The 23,436-nt window shown below is 41.5% G+C and overlaps 3 protein-coding genes across 3 annotated transcripts in view; 1 reads left to right on the forward strand and 2 right to left on the reverse strand.

Moving 5' to 3' along the window:
• LOC311056115 (double C2-like domain-containing protein alpha) overlaps nt 1–15,946 on the reverse strand; it is a gene marked incomplete at both ends in the record, with an annotated part of 89,703 nt that extends 73,757 nt beyond the window's left edge. Inside the window, 2 exons of the mRNA XM_084072506.1 lie at nt 14,563–14,694; nt 15,730–15,946. Coding sequence (XP_083928632.1) covers nt 14,563–14,694; nt 15,730–15,946 — 349 coding nt within the window. The remainder of the gene's footprint in view (nt 1–14,562; nt 14,695–15,729) is intronic.
• LOC311055708 (lysozyme g-like) lies at nt 10,345–11,908 on the reverse strand (the record flags this gene model as incomplete). The annotated part of the gene is made up of 3 exons (XM_084071980.1): nt 10,345–10,478; nt 11,136–11,279; nt 11,845–11,908. The coding sequence occupies 3 exons, from the start codon at nt 11,906–11,908 to the stop codon at nt 10,345–10,347; spliced, it is 342 nt and encodes a 113-aa protein (XP_083928106.1).
• Nucleotides 15,947–20,513: 4,567 nt separating the features above from the next.
• On the forward strand, nt 20,514–21,330 carry LOC311056117 (ras-related protein ORAB-1-like). Its single transcript, XM_084072508.1, has one exon. The coding sequence runs from the start codon at nt 20,530–20,532 to the stop codon at nt 21,139–21,141; it is 612 nt and encodes a 203-aa protein (XP_083928634.1). The 5' UTR covers nt 20,514–20,529; the 3' UTR covers nt 21,142–21,330.
• Nucleotides 21,331–23,436: the final 2,106 nt, after the last annotated feature.

Genomic DNA, 23,436 nt, shown 5'->3' on the forward strand with positions numbered 1-23,436 from the left:
CCATTTGGTTCCCAACTATCAATAATGTAGATAACCCCTTCAAGGACCCCTGGGGGTCCCTGGACTCCACTTTGAGAACCACTGGTCTATTTGGAGTCATACATCATAGATGCGTTCCATTTTGTACACTCTGAGTTACAGACCTGTAATGGTCCATTTTGGTTCCTAGCTATCAATAATTTAGCCAACCCCCTCAAGGACCCGTGGGGGTCTCTGGACCCCACTTTGAGAGCCAATGGACTAGATTAGAGAAGTGAAAAAAATAGAGTCCGAACACTGGAATATGCTCCAAACGATCAAAGGTTTATTACCATGATGTGTGACGTTTCGAGCCTAGTGCCTCTACCTCGGCCACAACAGTGATTGTTTCTCGAAACGAAAACAATCACTGTTGTTCACTTCTGCCCAGCAGCTGGTATTTTTTAACACATTTGGATGTGCGTGCTCTTCTGATTAGCCCATTACAACCGGGAAAGCATCTGTAATTTTAGATTTTAGCGTTGGCTATTCAAAAATATGCAGATGTACAAGATTTTTTATTTTTTTACATGCTTGAAAAATCTTGAAAGTGTGAGAACTACTGATTTAGAAGGTAAAATCGGCCTCAGGTCTTAACTCATTCACTGCCTGAATTATTTCTGGCCACGTTTGCCCACTGCCAAGATTTTTCATTGAATTAGTACTCAGGAGCCGAGATACAGAATTTTTAAGTTGTAAGTTAACAAGGAAGTGGATGGGAGTCTAGATCTTCGAAAAATCATATCTCCTTGGTCTTTGGGTCAAAAAAAAAAGAAAAGAAAAGTAAAATGTTTTTTTTTTTTTAAGTTGTTTTAGTCGTTCTAGGCAGGCATGGCTTATGGGACAGAAGTCAATTTAGTCGTTCTAGGCAGGGAATGAGTTAATAGGTTAGAGAGGTAACATCTACCACCACCAACCGGCTTTGTCGGGCGTCCATGCAAACACAATTGGCCCGCGTTCGGGGGGAGGGAAGCCGGACAGGGAGGGTGACATTGGTCATTGCACGGGCGGCAACTGTCAGCGGAGAGTGTTGGGCGGGACGAATAGGACGAAGGCTCTGCGTCCTCCTGGTGGGGGCTCCTCACTGACAGGTGAGTCAGTAGGATAGGACAGCAGTGACAACACAGAAGTGTGTGTGTGGGGAGGAATCAATTGGCATAACGACTAAATTGGGGAGAAAAAGGGGTATGAAAATGAATGGCTACTCTAAATGTTTTTTTTTAAAGAGGTAACATCTGAAAGGTGTGCTGGTTTGACCCCCACCGCTGACACAAGGGTGTTTTTTCCACCTGGACGTTAACACTTGTTGGTTGGTATTCTTTGATCTCTTGGATGAAATGTGTCTTAGGTTCATCATGTGTAGACCTGCGTGTGTGTGTCTGGGCATGTGTGTGTGTGTGCGTGCGTGTGTGTGCGTGTGTGCGTGTGTGTGTGTGTGTGTGTGTGTGTGTGTGTGTGCGCGTGTGTGCGTGTGTGTGTGTGTGTGTGTGCGCGCGCGCGCACTCTACTTTATTTGTTTATTTTGACGGGACACTGCATATTAAGGAACAACACATATCAATGTAATGTAAATACACCGGATTTAGCGAATATGCTAATTTACATCCACAGTTCCCACAAAAAAAACATAAAAACAAGAACAGGCAGACAAAAGAGTACAATACTGTACATTATATTACACAGGGAAAAAAAATGCATAATACATAAATACAAGAACAGATGTACGGAACAGGTACGAAACAGGTACAAACGGTGCAAAGTATCGATTTAAGACTAAAACATATTTTTTCTTGGCTAATATAAGGGAATAGTAGCGTTTCAGATGGCAATATAGTATATTTGTATACTAAAGTGAATTTGCAGTATTAGTTTCAAGTAGTACAGGATATGTTGTAAAATAAAGTGCAGGATTGATTAAATTTGGTTATCAAGTAACCATTTTTTGTACATGATGAATCATTGCAGACACCCTTCAGTTATTTTATGTAATTTGACAATAGAAACCCAGTGAGCAGGAGAATAAATTGGCTCGTAGCGGTGCACAGGCTTAAATCGGATGACTGTGGATCCATCTGGTAATCTGCAACTCGGCATGGGAAGGCATTACGCAAACAACAAATGAACAAATGAACATTTCATGTTCTTTTTCAAGACCGTGCTAATGGCTTATGATTTTAATTCCAACCATACACCCCAACTCTGATGTTTAGGTGTACATACTGTATCTTACTGAACATTGTATAAATCTGAATAATTATCTCCCTAATTCCGCATTTTTCTCATTGTACACCCCCCCCCCCCACCATTACTGCAAAGTTTTTTTGTAAAAAGAAATATCTATATATTTTTGCTCATAACGCTGATGATGTATAAATGTATACATTGTACCTTACCACACATTCTACATTAAATGTGATACTAAATTACCCCCTTCCCCATACAGTATTCTGTACATCCCCTCTATTGCTGCTGTTCTTTTTCAAAACATGCACACGCAGGCCGTTTCCGTATCCTCTCTAAACCAGATCGCTAGGAAAGTGCAGAGTGAGTAGCCTCGTGGAGCCAGTCTGTTTCACTCACTTTGCCTCATTCACACAGTGAGTCAGTGACACACCTTTTTTCTTAACTAACCCTAACCCTGTTTGAATATGCAGTGAATCTAACCTATAGTAGTATTGCAATATTCAGACTAAATATAGCCTTGCAATGAGTAACTAAAGACTATATATAAGCCTGAACCCTGGGATTGAGATCCGACTTCGGATTAAATTGTATGACCTATTTTGAAATAATAAACAAAAGACTGAAGAGATCCTAATACACAATGTAATCAAAATAAACATACTCTATGTCCCTGTTCTTCTCACAAGCCATTTATTATTGATAGTTGAAAGGTGATTAATCAAGTGACACTTGCAAAATGCCCTGTTTTAATAATGAGTTTATGTAAATAAGTCGACATGTTGAATTGCAATTAAACTTTGGTCCGCGGTGAGTCAGAATCATTCAGAGAGGTGTAATCATGAGCGAGATCTCGACCCCACAGTAATGAGATGTTGACAGAGGCGTGTGGGGACGTGTGCTCAACTGCCACTCTGTCCTGGAAACAAGGACGTCTGTGCCATTTACAGTTATCGCTCGTTATAGACAATCTAGTGATTCAAAGTGACGACCTGGAGCAAACCCGATGGTGTCCCTGCAAATGTACACGCTGAGCAATATAACGTCTAACATCTGCAGCTCACTTTGCTAGTCTGGGTCGGCTCAAGGCAGAAGACTCGTCTTTATCCCATTAAGACCGGGAACGCATCTGTGTGTCATTTTTTGATTCCTTTGGCTGTTCAAAAATAGCAGATCTACAAGCTCATAGCGCGGCACCGAGTGCCGCGCTATGAGCTAGTAGATCTGCTATTTTCGAAAAATCGTAAAAAATTGTGCAAATCTTTCAATATATATATATATTTTGAAAGCAAACATTTGTAACTCAAATCTTATTTCTTCTGGGGATTCTACAAATGTCCTCTAAATGCTTTTTTTTAATTTATTTTTTTACTTATGCTGCTAAATATCAGTGTAGATCGCTGATGTATCATCAGTATATGCCCATTTATGGGCATGCCCCCTTTTGTACCCATATATGGAGCCATATAGACCAATTATTTGTTTACTAACATTTAGACTGGACGCACAGGTGATTGTTTCACGCAATCAATTTCCAACCTGTTATTTCGGGGTGCGCTGGTTTCAGCACACCCCAACCCCCTCTTGTGTGTTGGCTAGTGAGGCGCGTCCTAGCGAGACCTGATAGAATGGGTTTCATTGCGCGCATACTGGTTGCACGCATACTGGTTCTCATCAGTGTGACGTCGTCTGTTAAGGGGTCTATAGAGCACTGGAGTCTGACATCACTGCTGCGAGAGGGCGCTATCCCCTTGGGTCACGGCGTTATTCTTTGTTTTGGACTTCCCATAGGAAAATCATCACTAGACTGGTGCCATCCAGAGCCTTATATTAGAGTTCCGCCACTGAGGGGGCAGAAACAGCGTCGGTCACGTGGTTCATGTAAACTGGAAATAGGCCTAGTTACACACGCCCATGGACTCCACAATGCATTCCGTAAATATCCGGTTTAGGGCTTTGTCACTATTCGCCAATAGAAGGCTATGTAGAAGACCTGGCCCGAAGAGGTGGACAGAGGTGACGTAACTCTCCTTGAATGGCTCTGGTGCCAGCCTACTTGGGAACAATGCAAGTCAGAAACGATGTCTCTGTCGCTTTTATGCCCATATACTGTATCTCTCGGCCGGTCGGTCGGTCGGTCTGTCTTTACCCATATGTCCCTTTACCCATAAATGGAGATCTCTGTAGCTGAGTCCTTTTTATAACCAAATATGGAGTCCAGGTCAGTCTATGACGTCAGTACTATCACATCATATTGATGATGATGATGATGATGGTACTCCATGTATGGGGATTTGTGGATTTATTGTTTTTTATTGTCTAATGTCTGATCAGGACTCTACTCTAGAGGGAGTGGATATATCTAACGGATTCCTCACACCTTATTATAAGGTTGATTGACCAGAGCTCTGGCATATTATGAGAATGTTTACTGAGGTGATGAAACCAAGTTAAAAGTAGGACTGAGGTAGACATGTAGGAGGGAAGCTGTCTGTCTGTCTGTCTGTCTGTCTGTCTGCCTGTCTGTCTGTCTGTCTGTCTGTCTGCTAATCCCGCAACCTGCTGAACCAATTAGCTCCAAATGTCTTGTACACGTTGCCAGTGGGCTTTTTAGCCTAAATCAAGCTGTTTACATTTTTGACTAATAAAGTTCACTCAATCATCAATTAACGTTCATTCTTAATTCATATTTTATTATTTGTAGTGGCAAGTTATTGTCATTATTTTTTAAACATGGACGTATAAACAGGGGGAAAAAAATCTTAAGTGTGAATATGACCTGAGGGCTTTCCACCATGACGATAGCTTCCTCAATGCACAGAGCATTGAGTGTAAAGCAACAGTGATTGAACCACCCCACATTGTTTTATTTCACAATATGATCATAAGTTATAAGATCATGTCTTAATGACAAATAAATAAAATAAAATCATACTTTTTTCAGGTGCATTTTCTGTAATATCTATGCATTAACATGGCCTTGAACTTATCGAAACTCTGATCACACAGTTTGCATTGGAAAGGTTTTTCGAAAGGTTTTTCGTGAAGACGGCGTGTGTTCGGGTGACATAACTCATTGACACTCTTCTCGACCAGTTCGTGGTGGATTGGTTTTTGTTCAGGGTGAATACGATGTTGGTGTGATTTCCGTTGTTGGTGCGACTTCAGGTGATCCGACCGCCTGAAACTCGTGTCACACTGGCTACAATGGAAAGGTTTTTGTCCAGGGTGAATACGTTTTAGGTGTGATTTCCGTTGTTGGTGTGACTTCAGGTGATCCGACCGTCTGAAACTCTTGTCACATTGTTTGCAGTGGAAACGTTTTTCTTCAGTGTGGAGAGGCTGGTGTCCCTTCAATGCGTCTATCCGTGTAAAACTCTTGTCACACGGTTTAGGGTCGAAAGGCTTTTCTCTACCGTGGATACGTCGATGTTCCTTCAACTTATCTAACCGAGTAAAACCCCTGTCACAATCGTTACACCGGAAAGGTTTTTCTCCAGTGTGTTGACGCTCATGTGCCTTCAATTTATCTGACCGACCAAAACTTTTTTCACACTGTTTACAATGAAAAGGTTTCTCTCCCGTGTGGACAAGCTGGTGTCTCTCCAGCGTACTTGGATCACGGAAACTCTTGTCACAGAGTTTACAATGGAAAGGTTTGTCTCCAGTGTGGATTCGTCTGTGTCTCTTTAGTGAAGCTAACTGATCGTAAGTCTTGTCACACTGTTTACACTGGTGCATACGCTGGTGTCTCTCCAGAGTAGTAGTTGAACCACTGAAACTCTTTTCTTCACCTCCTCCTGGCCGAGTTAAAATCTTGGCAAACTCTTGACCACTGTAAGATCTTGCTTCATCTCTGTCTCCTTGTTCCTGGCTGGTTACGGAGCTGGTTATTTGCTGATCGGCTGCTGAAGGGATCTGTCCATTATTCGCCAGTATTTTCTGGCAGGAGAGTTTGTTGCGGCTCATCTTCATGTGTTTATATATCACACCAACAATTCACTGCTGCTTTTACCTGTGTGATGACAAACTTGATTTCCTGTCTTGTCTCTTGTCTTGTCTTGTCTTGTCTTGTCTTGTCTTGTCTTGTCTTGTCTTGTCTTGTCTTGTCTTGTCTTGTCTTGTCTTGTCTTCTCTTCTCTTCTCTGCAGATGTATCTATTTATCTGGAAACAGCTGACTTTCTGTGTCCCCTTTATGCCCAATTGCCCATTCATGTCACCATTTCCCAAACATGGAGTCTATGATGTCAGTACCATGACATCATATTGATGACGTCATGGACCCCATATATGGGGATTTGCGGATTTATAGATTTGATTGATATTATCGATTATTTTTGGACAACCACGAATCCAAAGGACTCCCCACTTGTCGAATCACTACCTCGGGTCCTCCGCGATACATGCACTGAGTTTGAAGTCGATCGGTCGGGCAATTATCAAGACACGCATGCTGATATGCCCATACATGGAGATCTCTGTATCTGTCAGTCCTTGCCCCTTTTATGCCCATATTTGGAGATCCCTGATGTCATCAGTAAATGCCCATATATGGGCATGCCCCTTTTGTGCCTATATATATGGAGCTGACTGATTTGTTATGCCTGATGCCGTGATGGCACATTGGGGTTAGACAACACGCTCCATATTTGGGCTTAGTTGCAGACGTCCGAGGTCCTCCCTTGAGCCAATTTTAATGTAGGATATATAAGTGACATGGAAGCCATACCGTTATTAGACCCTGTCTTGTTTGTCTTATTGTTGCTCAAGTCATCGTCACTTTTGCAAACGATACTGAATTGGATATTAACGTAACCTACATGTCCTGGCACGCAAAGAGGTTACACTATCATTTTTCAATTAATATTACATCTTTATGCAGTGGTAAGTTAATAATGAAGTGATATATTTTTCCTACATTGTCAATTGTGAAGATGGTGTGTATTCAGGTGACACGTCTCATTGACACTCTTGTCAAGCTGTTCACAGTGGAAGGGTTTTGTCCCAGTGTTGACATGCTGGTGTGAATTCAGATGATCTATAACCAACTGACATTCTTCCCACGCTGTTTATACTGAGAAGGTCTGGTGTGGATGTGCTGGTGTCTCTTCGGTTTACTGGTCTGGGAAGATTTGGGAGCAGCGCTCCATCCTCAAAGCTGCTGGTGTACATGAACTGTGATGGGGAGGATTTTTCTGGGAATTCTGGAGGATTTGTCCTCAATTATGGCACTCTCTTTCACACCAGCATTTCACTGCTTGTGCTGCACCTGTATGAGCGAGTGACAAATATACTACATTCCTGATTCTACCGTCTGTCTGCCTGTCTGTCTGTCTGTCTGTCTGTCTGTCTGTCTGTCTGTCTGTAATACAAACTGTTGCCACACATGTCTAGCTACACTGATTTGCAAAGATGCCGTTGCTACGTGTAGCATTGTATGCTTTGATGTTGGAGCTTCTCTCGTCCACACATTTCTCTGTATTTCTTTGTTTGTATGTTGTATGGTTCACTATGTAGATATTTGTAGATATTTGATATTAATGTTATCAGTCACGCCCCCTTCCTGTATAAACCCATTGTAACTTCAAACTCCATTTTAACCAGATTCATTGAAAAAACAAATCCTTGAAAACACACGCGCGCACACGCACACACAACACCAGAGAGAACTCCAGCAGAGAGACCTGGCACAACAATGCACTTTGATTTAAACACGCAGCAAGCAGCACATTCAGCAAGGCTGGGCTACATGTATAGCTCATACAGACTTAGTGCATGTAAGTGTTTGTGGTCAATAAAGTGCAGAAGCTTTAATTTCATCATTTAATTCTCATCAGTTGTGTCAGCAACAACCACAACGACATAGCAACCAATTACCAGATGGGTTACTTTATATAGCCATTCTCATACACTTGTGTCCTTAGTGGGTTGGTACAATAAACTGTATTTTACGATTGTCTGAAGCTGATTTTTTAAGTTAGATCAAATTTAAGCTGTTTAGCATTTGGCTGTATGCATCCCCTGTTATGGACTACTAGGGTTACTGTTTGGCCTATTTTAAGATTTTGGGCCCTAACCTCCACCCAGCGCAAGACGACACTAAGGGGCCACCAAAGTGTCATTGTTTTTTCCCGTTGTTATACACAAAAAAAACACAAAAAGTTAGAATATGGAGATAAGAGGTTTCTGCCCGACAGCAACAAATTGTACTTTAGACCAGCTGCAAGTTGGTCTTCTTGCCAGCGCAGTGACACCGACATGTCCTTATTATTTTGACAGTGCAATGATCAATGCATGGTCATTGGTCACCATAAAACGTGGGGCTCCCGACGCATGGAGCGTGCACATCTTTGAATACATATGTTTTAAAGCGAACATTTGCAACTCAAATCTTTGCTTCTGGGGGGTCCCTGGAACAAAACATTTTGAGATGGGGGTCCGTGGCCAAATATATTAAAAATAAATGTTCTAAATCCTAATAGTATGTTGCTCTATCAGTGATGCTCCAACTTTTCCATGTCAAGGACCACCCAAAATGATATGTCGACCCCCATCTCAAAACATGTTGTTCCAGGGACCCCCCAGAACCACAGATCATAGTAAAAAAAAGATTGCTTTAAAACATATGTATTTATTCAAAGATTTGCACACATTTTCACGATAAAAAAAAAAAAGCAGATCTACAAGCTCATAGCGCGGCACTCGGTGCCGTGCTTGTATATCTGCTTGGATATCTGCTATTTTTTAATAGTCAAAGACATCTACAGTAACATGACAGAGATGCGTTCCCAGATTGATTGGGTTAAGTTCATAGTATGTCAAGACATCACAGATGTCTCTTGAACATGGGGGGAGAATACTACAGGAGGAAGAACTGAAGGAAATAAGAACTGACCAGCAGCACGCGGCCTCTTGCTTCACCCGTTTCAATCAACATCCATCCAAATGCAATACAATACAACTCATGTTCAACGTGGTACATGACACTTCTGAGGCACTCCTTAATGAGGTTCAAAAAATAATGAACGATCTGGCCCAGATTATCAATATATTGCATTGGGTGAGAGCCTGTTTTATTTGTTGTTGTGTGTTTGTCTGTTTGTGTTTTTTGCACAGAGACAAGTGGTGAGGAGAGAGGGAGGGAGAGAAAAATAGATGCATTTATTTCAATTAGTAGTAGCAATAGCATACACTTTATTTCTGATGGAATGTCTTCCTATACCTCTCATCCTCTAAGAATGTCATGAACCCATTGCCTCCTGGCTTTCTTTGTCTCTGTTCAATGGACAGCAGTTAACAGCCGTCAATGTCCATTATAGAGCTGTGACACAAGGACGTTCCCTCATTTTGAGAGTACTGAATCACAAATCGTAAGCTGCACAACATCTGAGTCTGTTTCAATGCTGAAGTCTCTATTCTGCTCTTGTGTGCTATCAAGCAGCTGGTGCACATACCATCACAGTATTTGATTCTAGCTCTCCTATAGGCTGTGGTGCATGTCATTCACCTTCTGTAGCCCCTCCTTCCTTTCTCTCCACTATGCTTATTTAGCAATATTACTTTAAAATAATTGGTTAAATCCCAGGGCTACCATTTAAATGGTGTAGTTTTTCAATGTCAATTGTACTTCGGAAATTAATACAACCCAAGAGTCCAATAAATCAGGCAATGTGTGTGTTAGTTTTGGTATTATGTTCATTCATTTCACATCAGCAGATGTTTTGTGTGAATACATTTGAGACATTTTCTTCATTGTTTGATTTGTATTTTATTTCAGTTTATTTGACATGGACATCATAATTACATGGACAAAGCAGGATTAATAAAACAATAGAGTAAAGTGAGTAGAGTAATGTTGTTTAAAAAAATAAATGTATTCAAAGATTTGCACAAATGTTCAAGAATCAAAAAACAAAAAAAAGCAGATCTACAAGCTCATAGTGCGGCACTCGGTGCCGCACTATGAGCTTGAATATCTGCTATTTTTGAATAGCCCAAAGTATAAAATAATGGTTCGAGCTAAAAAATGTAAAATGATACAGATGCGTTCCCGGTCTTAATGGGTCAAGCAGTAAGTCTATTGACAGGCCTATTACATCATTGTGATGTAGAGGACCTTTTGCCACCTCTTCCAGGTTGATGTTCTAAAAACCTTGTCGTTTGTACCACTGAGCTCTGGCCACCACGTCATTGGAGTAGTCTTGACCTGTGGTCTTGGCATCCACTTGTTCATAGGAGTGAACATTGTCTTCCCGCATATTGTAGGCTGCTAGCGCTCCTACAGAAACAGATTCTACAGTCAGTGGTGGACAAGATACTCAACCACAGAACTTGAGTCAAAGTATAGATACTCCTGGTGAAATCAAGATTAAGTGGTTCATTCATAATGTCTTAATAAGTCATGTTTTGGGGAAATTTTTATTTTTGCCTAAGTCAGCTCCTCATGACACTGGCCACCTCTGGTAAAATCGCCCATCTCCTAATTGAAAAGGATCCTGCTGTTCCCACTTCCCTCCCCTTTTAATATAATGGCCTATCTCCCTAGTGTGACTTAGGCCAAAATAAGCAACTTTTTGGGCCTAAGTCAAATGTTTTTGTGACTTAGGCCAAAAAAAATGTCTAAGTCTGGAGTGAATCAGTAAATCATTTGGCCTAAGTCAGGTTTAATCCTATTTAAACCTATTTAAATGTCTTATGTTACATAACTGACAGTAGTTGCCTTCGTAGACATGTAATGGAGTTACATGATATACAGATATTCCAAGAATCTACTTACAGTAAGTAGTACTATAAATGTACTTTGTTACTGTCCACCACTGTTCATAATTATGTACAGTGCTTGTATGAGAACAGTGTCCGTACTCTGGACACAAAACGGAAAATGAAATACAATCTTTGGTCATTCATTAAAGCTTTAGATTTAAAGCGAACAAACCTTTGAGCTGCTTTTCCCTGCTCCACCCAGAAAACTTGTTCTGCATCCGTCCAATGAACTCGACCAAGATCTCAGTGCCATGGGCAATGTGTTCCTCACCGTCCCATGAGCCTATTGGAGTGTGCCCACCCCCGCCATCCTTCACTGGCACGACATCAACCTAAATACAATTACATAGAAACGTATTGTATTATATAGTACAAGAAGCTAGAAGGAGATAATAAAACTTAAATATGGTCATCACCAGTGGCGAAAAGTAAGTACATTTACTCAAGTACTGTACTTATAAGTACAATTTTGAGGTACTTTTACTTTACTTTCAAACTGTCTATACTTTTACTTCTACTCCACTACATCTCGGAGGCATATATTTTACTCCACTACAATTATTTGTAAACGTTACTAGTTACTTTTCAGATATAAATTGTTACATCATAAAACTCACATTAACCACTTCAGCCCTATTTTAAACCTAGGCTATTTGAAAATAGCCGATCTACAAGCTCACAACGCGTCGCGATGCGACGGGTTGTGAGCTTGTAGATCTGCTATTTTCAAACATTTAGTACTTTTATTTTTGGTACCATTACCAATACCAATACATGACACATTAACACATGCGTTCCCGGTCTTAATGGGTTAAGATGATTGATAACCACACATGCCATATGTCTGCTGGCCAGATCAAATTATGTCTAATAGAACTTACCTGAGAAGCCCAAATTGTCCTGCTGAGCTGTTTGCCATGATGCCCCCGTAGTTTCAATGCTCATGATGTCTGGAAAGTTAAAAAAAATATTACATTCTGAAGCTTTGTCTAGAGGAACCATCCATTCGTAATGAATATATTCAAATGAAAATAAATCTAATAATTCTCACCCATTTCTGCTTTCGGTTGATGACCTTCTTAAAACAGGAAGCCGAACCCAAACTGGCAGTGATAGAATGACTAGCACAGACAGAGTTGCACAGGTCCAGCATCGTCCGTCTTCCTTTTATATGGTCTTGTTCAGGGTGGACAATCGTTATCTAGTTTCACTATGTGCTTTCTTTATATGCTTCTTCCATTTGTAAATGAATAAATAGTGGACTTTGTCTGGACAATTGATATTGACCCCAGGAGGGAAATGGAGGTGTCAGCAACACCAGTGAGAATGAAACATGGGAGAGGTAGAGCACAGGTCATTGAAAGAGTCAACAACCAAACCAAGATATACAAAAACGGTAAAATACTGAGATGCTGGCTGTAGATATGTGCACGGGATCTCGGAATGAGTGGATATGTACACTGTGAACATATATGAATCAATATCAGAGTGAATGATTCTAACTATCTACAGTTTATCAGCAGTATGAATGCATGGTCTATCAACATTGAGTATATCTCTGCTGTCGGGCAGAAACCAGCTAACTCCAAAATGTTCATTTTTTTGGAAATGAGAAAAAAAGTGTAGTTAGTAGGTTTTGTTCATCATTGATAAGAACAGCTGAATGGACCTCCATGCTCACAATGAGGTTGGAGGTCAAAAGGGGGTGGAGCCTGGAGTCAGCAAAACCAGCTAACTCCACCCCCCTTTGGTGGAGTTAGCTGGTTTAGCAGAAAGTTTGAGGATCCAATGGAGTTAGCTGGTTTTGTCAGAAACGCTTTTTAATACTTTTCATTGGTTCAATATCTCTAACACACACACACACACACACACACACACACACACACACACACACACACACACACACACACACACACACACACACACACACACACACACACACACAGAGTCCTCTGCCAAGCCTCAACTCAAGGCCTCAACCTCGACTCAAGGCTTACCAAAAGTTACAGCCTGGTGCGAGAGGCCAGTAAATGAAGTCCACAGACAATATAAAAGGCTTCGCACACCAACAAAAAGACGTTGAGGTGCAATTATTTAATTATTACAAAAGTGGAAAGACTCAAGAGTGCAGACAGTGGAAACATTGTGACACAAGAAGCAGACGTTTTGACCACCATCAACGTGTGTGTGTGTGTGTGTGTGTGTGTGTGTGTGTGTGTGTGTGTGCGCGCGTACATGCGCTTCTGTGTCTTTGGACAATGTATATGACAATACATTATTGCGTACAGTCTATAAACAGTGAGTGAGCATGGATATAGTCTGTCAACAGACCTTCCACACTGAGTGACTGGATGAATATTGGATGATTATTATGTACAATCTATCAACAGCCACAGGGTTGCTGCTCATGAAATTGCTGATAGGAGCTCCCAAAACCCTCACAAATGAAAGGAGAGAAACATGAGAAGAGAGTGGAGGCATGGACCAACAATAAAAACCTTGAAACTTAAACCTTGCTCCACACATTGACGTGTGTGGGACCCTTATCATATCGTTGCTGTCGGGTGGAAACCTTGTACAGTACAGTATGTCCAAAACCATTCCTTTTTCTTTGAAACCTTTTAAAATAGTGAAAAAATGCGACACGTTGTGAGCTTGTAGATCTGCTATATATTTTGAGTACTTTTGTGCGACACTCTTGTATGAAGTAGGGCGTTGATTTATGAAAATACATTAAAAAGTTGAAATATGGAGTTACAAGGTTTCTGCGTGACGGCAACTATGTACTACCCTGTTATCTGCTATGTGTGGCCTCAGAATGAGTGTGCCAGCCCAGCGTGACTAAAACTGTAATACTTTCACTTTCTCATTTTCCAACTAAACCCTGCTATCTGTTAATCATAATTAACAGATAGCATATCATAAAGAATATTGTTTCCCAGAAACTGTCGAAGACTTGCCTCATTTTCTTTAACCTACTTGACTAAGGGACAATTCATTGAGCTGGTCTTAGAGATAAAGGTTTTAAGAGAGTTAAGTCCCATATTTGGGAAAACAAAACGACGACGCACTTCGGCAGTCTACGTACTGTAGGCCTGTCACAATTATTACATAATCGTCTAATCGCAATTATTAGAGATAATCGCAATTACATTTGCATAATCGTTTCCATTTTGAAAAAGGTTCACATATTTTCAAATATTTAAAACGTGCAGAAATAGAAGATCTACAAGCTTACAATGCGTCACTTTGTGACGCGTTGTAAGCTTGTAAATCAGCTATTTCTGCATTTTTTTCATGTAAAAAAATATTCAATATGTCAGTAATTTCTTTGTATATTTAAGTTATTAGTCATATCCAAACAAAATCGTCAACTTTTATGTGTTATTGTGACAGCCCTAGGTCTCCGTATACAGCTCCACACATGCACGTGCATGCACACAACAAGTTACACACACACACACACACACACACACACACACACACACACACACACACACACACACACACACACACACACACACACACACACACACACACACACACACACAGACACATGTACATAGCCTACACATTCCGACAGGCAGGCTGTGTCTCACTGCAGTCATCGCTGTCGGAGCTGGGGACCTCCACCGACACCCCGTCCACGCTGCTAGCCTGAGACAGCGAGCCGCCGCCGCCCGCTGTCCCGCCGTAGGGCATCATGGTGGACGGCGGAAGGAGGAGGCTTCCTGCAAGGTTATTATACTGTAGTTAACTAAAACTAACAGAAAAAGAAATAAATGGAACTGACAAATCAGTTACGTTAACTGAAATAATAAAGTAAAAACTAGGCTTGACAAGAAAACGATAAGTAACTTAAACAGTGTTGCGTGTTTATAAGACTTAAAACAAACTAAAATCAGAGAAAATGTCCATAGTTTTAGTCTGTCAATATTGCATACATAAGTATAATATTTTGGGTGGCTATTAAATCTATCTTTATTTTTTTTTAGCTGTGCCAGAATACAATTTTATATATATGTTTGTTCTTACAAGAAAGGATGGAGATTATGTTCGTCTTTAAAGAGCCAAGAAGCACTCTTTTTTTTACGAAAACTGTTGCACAGAGAATTACATCAACCTCCCATGGAGCAGTGTATCAAGGCTTAAAGGTAAATCTACCTACGGTAGGGAGAACAAACTTTAATGTAAACGCTGTGAATTATAATTGGTTTAACTTGTGAACTCCCGGATGTATGTCCACCACAACACAACAAGGCTGTTTTGAATCGTGCTCCTGATTGACAAATACCCCATATAACAACAAAAAAACTCAAACTACTGGAAAATAAACAAAAACTAGACCGTTTCATGAAATAAAAACACAAAAAGTCAAAATGAAGTCAAAATGCACTAAAACAGGGGTCTTCAACAGGGGGTCCGGGACCCCTAGGGGGTCCTCAGAGTTACTATAGGGGGTCCGCCAAATCTTTGTGTGATAGGATTTTTTTATTTTACCTTAACCATCTGAACCCCTGGCATCCATTTTCTAAGGAGAACTTTAGCCAAAAATAGCAGATCGGCTACTTTTGGCAAAGAGGCGTAAGAGGTCAAAAAGAGCAGACCACGTAAACAAAAAATGTTGAATATGAAACACAATTTCAGACGATATAGAGGGGGTCCCTGCTTCATCTCTCTCTCAGCTAGGGGGTCCTTGGCCTGAAAACGTTGAAGACCCCTGCACTAAAATAAAAACCAATGACATTTTTAAAAACTTTAATAACCTTGTCCTGCACCCCGGGGTGGGCTGAGGACGAGGCTCGGGCAGACGACCGTGGCGGCGGTGGCGTTCGGGGACATGGCGCCCGTCGGGGAGGTGGGGGACAGCCGTGGGAAGTAGGCGGAGATGGTCCGGATGGGGCGGATGGGGCCAGGGCAGACGTCGATGGCCATGTTTTCCTGGATGGAGATGCTGAGCTTCTTTCCCCTACGCACCGTCATAGAGTCTGGAATCAGGGAAGAGCACAAAAAAAACACAGTGAGAACCGATTTATACTACGTCGTAACGCGATGTCACTTGCCGAAAATAACTGATCTACAAGCTTGTAGATCTATTTTTGGCGCATAGAAATTTGTTTCTCTTTTTTTTTGTTTTTAAGTATTTATTTATTTGGACACAGCAGGGTGTGAGTAACGTTCTTGTACATGTACATCAACATTGGATCCCATTGTCCAATTTGTTTTCGCTGGTTAAATGAAGGATAAACAAAATAACATACGTAGATGCAAACAGGCAAGCCACCAGGAGCAGACATTTTTTGATTCTGTATTATATCTGATTTATACCTCTGAGAACTGATTCATACTGTCTCCTACAACGGTGTCGATCACCGCCGAAAATAGCTGCTCTACAAGTTCACAACACAAGCAGATTTGCATCTTTTTAACAGGGCCTGCTTTTTTTTTTTTAATAAAGAGATGTAAATCTCAATTGAGTTTTCCCTGGTTAAATCATGGATCAACAAAATAACAAAAGAAGGATGAGAGACGAGAGAGGTAGATTATTATACACAAGGGATTCTGGAACCGTATAATTCTCTTTGAAGAAAGCTGACTCATTATAACTGTCTACCACCGGTACCGAAAGAAAGGAGTGAAGTGAACGAAAGAAAAACGGAAAGTTCTGCACTCACTCACTCACTCACTCACTCACTCACTCACTCACCCTTTCTTGACTTTTCCTAAATATGTCACGTGTGTGTCTCTTTAAAATTCATGTGTGTGTTGTGTGTTGCACACACAACACACACACACACACACACACACACACACACACACACACACACACACACACACACACACCTCTTTTGGTCACCCCAAAACCCCTACCCAATTCCTTAAAGAGCCCATGTGAATTAGGCCCCAAGATAGTCACTCCACAAACATGTATTTTTTCTGGAAGCGAAGTATGGTCATGTTATTCTATATGAAAATTGGCTAATGGGAGGGCGGGCGGACAGACCACGGCCATGTCACTCTGACTCAGACATAACCATAAACAAACCTGACGCGCCCATATATCAAACATTGGCCAAATGGTCAAATATGACCTAGGAAAGAAACAATATTTATCTGTGGAACTGAGTCAAACTAAATGTAGGCTGCACTAGCCTTCCTGCTTTCGTGTATAGAGGGGCGGGTTTAAAATCAGCGTGGAGAGAATGCGCCTGATCCCATTGGTTAACCGATCTGTCCGTCAACCCCCGCCCCGTCAACACAACATTACGAGCGACGCCCACTGCACTCTGGTTGGTTGGGGAAATGAAACCCTTCCTATACCGGGTACACCGACGCGCTGGTCCAGGCTTTTATCTTTTAGCAAAACGAAACAATAACAGCCTGGAGATCGAGGCTGAACCAAATGTAATGGCTCAACTCCTACAATTTCAAGTGCTTGTTAGGGTGGGGCAAATTGTTCACTTGTTTTGATAGCCTTTCGACAGGGCTATCGCATGAATAGTCTGTAAGCATCAGCACAGCCACAATGGAATAAAAATGTTAAAGGCAGACTCCAAATTCCAGTTCTATAAATCATTTTGACGTATGAAATATGAATGTATTTATTATTGATTTTTATTCTCTCTGCTGGAGGCAGGGATTGTGGAATCTCATAATTATCTGAAGAAAGCTGAGTCATTATAACTGTCCACCACCACTACTGTGATTCAAAAAGGATGGGAATGAAGTAAAAAATAAAGTATTACTCCTCTCTCTCTCTCTCCATCACTGTGTGTGTGTGTGTGTGTGTGTGTGTGTGTGTGTGTGTGTGTGTGTGTGTGTGTGTGTGTGTGTGTGTGTGTGTGTGTGTGTGTGTGTGTGTGTGTGTGTGTGTGTGTGTGTGTGTGTGTGTGTCTTATTGCGAGTTCACCCTGTTACTGCGAGTTCACCCTGTACGTTTTTAGCACGGATTATCCTGTCGCTGACCTTTTTTGGCGCTCGCTGAGAAATCCCCCGATCTGACTCGGCTTCGTTCCCCGAGGCTTTGCTCGCTGTGTGTATTATGGGTCATTCAGGTGTCATAGATATCGGAGGCAATGTTGATATTGCATTAAATATGGTCGATAAAACTCTGCACTGCGTAGTGCGTAGCCTATTTGGAAATGTTTGTCCTGCACTCGTGCTGCAGGGCTCCTTAACCACTTCAAACCCTGTTGTCTTAGAGCAGGGGTCTTCAACGTGTTCAGGCCAGGGACCCCCTAGCTGAGAGAGAGATGAAGCAGGGACCCCCTCTATATTGTATAAAATAGTGTTTCAGATTTTAAAAAAAAGTTTTACTTGGTCTGCTCTTTTTCCCCTCTACACCTATACGTCTTTGCCAAAAATAGCCGATCTACAAGCTCTCAACGCCTCGCAACGCGCGGCGTTGTGAGCTTCGCAACGCAACGCGTTGTGAGCTTGTAGAGCGGCTATTTTCAAATAGCCTAAGTATAAAATAGGGCTAAAGTGGTTCATGTATGTTTCATAATATCATAATTTATATCTGAAAAGTAACTAGTAACTAAAATTTTCAAATAATTGTAGTGGAGTAAAAGTACAATATTTGTCTCTGAGATGTAGTGGAGTAGAAGTGAAAGTACTGAAAATGGGAAATACTCCAGTGAAGTAAAAAATCCTCAAAAGTGTACTTAAGTACAGTACTTGAGTAAATGTACTTAGTTACTTTACACCACTGTCTAGATGTGAGGGCTGCAGAGTGCGGCCAGATTGAAAGTTACACAAAATCATTACGGTCGACCCAAATGGTCTAATTGATGCAAATGAAGAGGGACAAATGAATCAACTAATAAAGCTGTAAGGAACGAGAGTAGTGTGGTGTGAACTGCATAGCGATATTGACTATCTATCTGAAGGCTGTGCGTATAGGGGTCATAAGTCATTTGTGTTCAATTCAATTCAACTTTATTATAGTGCCAAATCACAAGTTGTCTCAAGGCACCTCACATAGAGTAGAGACGTTTCAGTGGCATGGGAAAACTCCCCTATAATGGAAAGAAACCACGAGAAGAACCGGGCTCTGGGTGGGGGCGGACATTGAATTATTATGAGCCGCGAGTCCACTTCAGCCGAGGTTGGTGCTTTGAATTGATGCATTCCGGTGTCCCTTCACCGAAAATTGGATGATTCTGTGAGGCTCGAAGCACATAATTACACTTTGCATCTAAAGTATAATTTGAATTATGCAAAGCGATTTTATGCCTGTGTTTTCCCGTTTTAAATACAGGTGTTTTTTTTGTTCACATAAACATCATTCTTTTCCCCTACAACGGTTTCTAAGATGCTTTCTAATTAAGTTTTCCTCGAGAGACTTAGAGGATATTACATAAAAAATTCAATTCCTCATTGTAAAATAAACACAGACTAGCCCAACACTTTGCATTAGTTAAGGTAATTAAGCAGTAGCAGTAATTAGAATGTGAATCCAGACATAGGAGGGATTAACAAACATTAAACAAACACTCTGAAGAAGGCTCTATGCCGAAGTGTTTGTTTTTAACACTGTGGCTCTATAAGAAGGTCTGACTGTCTGACTGACTGTCTGTCTGTCTGTCTGTCTGTCTGTCGGGAGTTGATCTCACTCTTCATGTGCACACTGTCACAAGGCTAATGTAGAATCCCACAATTTTATCCCACAAAGTTATATATGCCTAATTTTGAAAATATTCAACTTTTATTTAAATCCCTTTTTGGTGTCAAAGGGGCTCGGATTGCCCAAATTTGGGCATGGAATACATCATTTACTAGACTTTTTTAGAGACAAGTCTTACAGAAGGAAGCAAATGGCGAATGGCGGTAGAATAGTTTTTTCTACATGAATGAATGAATGATGAAGCATGAAGACCAGATCCACATGAAGCCACGCCCCTTATTAGACCCCATCTTGTTGTAGCAGGGAATTCTAGTTATACTAGAGGTTCGGGCCGCTTTACGCGGCCCTCACACCTACGTCGCAACGCCAATCCAACTGATATGCCCATATATGGAGATCTCTGTATCGGTCCGTCCTTTTCCCTTTTAATGCCCATAGATCTCTGTATCGGTCAGTCCTTGTCCCTTTTATGCCCATATATGGAGATCCATGATGTCATCAGTATGTGCCCATATATGGGTATGCTGATATGCCCATATATGGAGATATCTGTATCGGTCAGTCCTTTTCCATTTTATGCCCTTATGTGGAGATTCCTGATGTCATCAGTATATGGTTATACATGCTCAGTATGTGCCCATATATGGGCATGCCCCCTTTTGTGCCCATAAATGGAGCTCATTTGTTTGCGCCTGATGCCCCTGATTGATAACGAATATGGCTTTTACAGTTCAGCTGTGTTTACCCCATCGTCATGATGATGTCACAATGACTCAGCGGGTTTGAATGATGATGTCACGATGAGTCAGCGGGTTTGAATGATGATGTCACAATGAGTCATCGGGTTTGAAATCTACATATACGGACGTTTGGCTACCGACAACATACAGCTGTTAACCTCAACCATAGCAACCTCTGACCGTACGACGAGACCAAGATGGATCCCCAATATGACTATTTATTCAAGCTGCTCCTCATTGGGGACTCTGGCGTTGGAAAATCTTGCCTTCTACTCCGATTTTCAGACGACACGTACACAGATTGCCACATTAGCACTATCGGTGTGGACTTCAAAATACGAACCATAGAATTAGATGGAAAGACCATCAAACTTCAGATCTGGGACACAGCGGGTGAGGAGAGGTTTCGTTCGATCACATCCAGCTACTACAGAGGCGCTCACGGTATCATCGTGGTGTACGATGTCACAGACCAGGAGTCTTTCCACAATGTCAAACAGTGGCTACAAGACATTGACCACTATGCCAGTGAAAATGTCAACAAGCTGTTGGTGGGGAATAAATGTGACCTGACAACAAAGAAGGTGGTGGATTACACAACAACTAAGGAGTTTGCAGACTCCCTGGGCATCCCGTTCTTGGAAACCAGTGTCAAGAATGCCACCAATGTGGAGCAGGCCTTCATGACCATGGCTGCTGAGATCAAGAAGAGGATGGGCCCCGGGGCCACGGCAGGTGGCAAAGAGAAGTCCAATGTTAAGATCACCCCTGGAACCACCGTCAAGCCTTCTTCCGGAGGTTGCTGCTGAACACTCAGCCCCCCCCCCCCCCCCCCCATAGGCTCATCAACTTTAGCCCTTTTTGAGGACCGATCAACCTCTCCACCTCAACCACTCTCAACTCCAACCCCTCCCAAACAAAGGCCCAACTGCAGAGGAGAGAGAGACAGAAGAGAGGGGAGAGAGTGATACTGAACATGTATGTATGTGAGTGTGTTAGCAAAACAAGAAAAAAACAACCAATAAAATGAAGTTGCTTGTATTGTGTACTGTACATACTGTAGCCACACTACCAAAACAGCCTCTCTGGTTTCTCTGGTAATTGATGACAAACAAATAGGATCACGTCATTCATTAACTCCGCCCTCTATCTATCTGGAGGTCTTGTAGTGTCTCTGGTCTCACACCATAATGCCCCGCCCCCGAAATTTACATATGGTATGTGCACTGGTATGATCGGTACGCCTGAAACTCGTCGAGTGAGAAAACTGCAAAAACTAAGCACGATAAAAATGAGATTAAGTTTTTTAATCACTCATTTTCTGTAATTAATTACTCAAAATGAATCAGTACAAAACATGCATTAGCAACTTATTTTTAACTTTTTCCACTCGAAAATAGACGATCTACAAGCTCATGTGTCGCACCGTGACATGTTGTGAGCTTGTAGATCTGCTATTTTCGAAAATGTTTGACACATTTTTTAAAACTTTGAGTACTCTTACTTTGGTACTGTTTGGTATATTCTGATGCCAATACTCTTGTACTAAATTACCTTTTACCTTTTACAGAATATGTTTATATTCTGGTATTGCTACTTCCACCAATGCTCTGTCTCTAGCAGTCCCCTGTGTTCAATTCCATTCAATTCAGTTTTATTATAGTACCAAATCACGGCAACTTGTCTCAAGACACTTTACAGCAGGAACCTAACATTTCAGTGTCAAGGAGAAACTCCCCTTTAACGGGATTAGAAAGCTCGAGCAGAACCAGGTTCATGATGAATGTATATCGTTGCTGTCGGGCAGACATCTCTCGTCTCCATATTCTAACTTTTTGTGCTTTGTCGTAAATTAACGATCCTCCTACAACATCACACAAAAGTATCAAAAGTAGCAACGTTTTGAGCTTGTCGATCTGCCACTTTTGCTATTTTTGAATTTGAATCCTGAAAAGTAACAATTTTGGACATATGAGGTTTCCACCCGATAGAGACGATATGTTGGTATTAATAGATATATTAAGGTAGATACCTCCCTGCTGTTGATTGGGAGCGATGCACAGATACTAATATCAAACAATGCTGCGTCCTCTATTCTAAGTCTCTTTGTCTTGTGCTTTCTTTGTGTTGAATCTTTATTTGAGTGGTGCTTTGCGGAATCCCCCTAAGGTGAGATTTCATGCGTGAAATTATATTTGTTAATGGATCATCCGATTCTGGAACGTGTTTCTTTTGAGTTCATGTATGGGGCTCATTCGACCTCAAAAGCTTTTTACCTTGCCACTATTATCTGAATTATGCAAAGCATTTTATGAGTCAGAGGTTTCTCATTTTACATTCAGAGTTTCTATAAACTTTATTTCATGTGCATCAGGAACATGTGTACCTGCAGTGAGTATTGAGCATTTTATTCTCATTTTAATGAGATCGATTACAGTGAGCTTATTATGGAGGCAACCCTGTAGCTGCTGCAACACCACTTAAACCCTGTACATGGTTGACCGAGTGTTCACTCTCCATTCCGACATCTCACCACTCCGACTAGTGGCTTCCGCGTGCGGTTAGGGTTAGGGTTAGGTATAGGGTTCGTCAACGTCGGAAAGGCGACATGTCGGAAAGGAGAAATGCACCCGGTTGACCGGAGTCCCTCAAGGCTATATACTAGTGACTTTTCTGTTTTCTACTCTACATTAAATTGGTTCGTTGAAAATACCAGGTCTACAGGCTCGCAATGCGTCGCAAATGCTACTAATGTAGTTCATTAGTTCAGTAGTTCATTAGTAGTTCACTACTTCAGGGTTTTCTAGAACAACACTGTCTTCTAGATTTGTGGCGGCAATGTCACAGTTGACGGGTAAATCCTATGTTTATATCACTTGGCCTCTCCCTCGTTGCATTATAAATTATGTTTCTGCAGCCCTGTATACTCAGCTTCAGCTTCAGCGAGAACGTTGCCCCATTTAGCCACCCCGCTGTTCTGGTTCGGTAAATTTACCAAATCAACATCTGCCGGCTGCTTGTCCGTAGCACATGTTTTCTTGAGGAGACGGGTGAGGCATTAGTCACTTCCAGTGGCAACAAACATCGCATTTATATCACGTATC

This window comes from Gymnoscopelus microlampas (assembly GCF_963454915.1).
Source record: "Gymnoscopelus microlampas genome assembly, chromosome: 11".
In the NCBI taxonomy this organism is placed as follows: domain Eukaryota; kingdom Metazoa; phylum Chordata; class Actinopteri; order Myctophiformes; family Myctophidae; genus Gymnoscopelus; species Gymnoscopelus microlampas.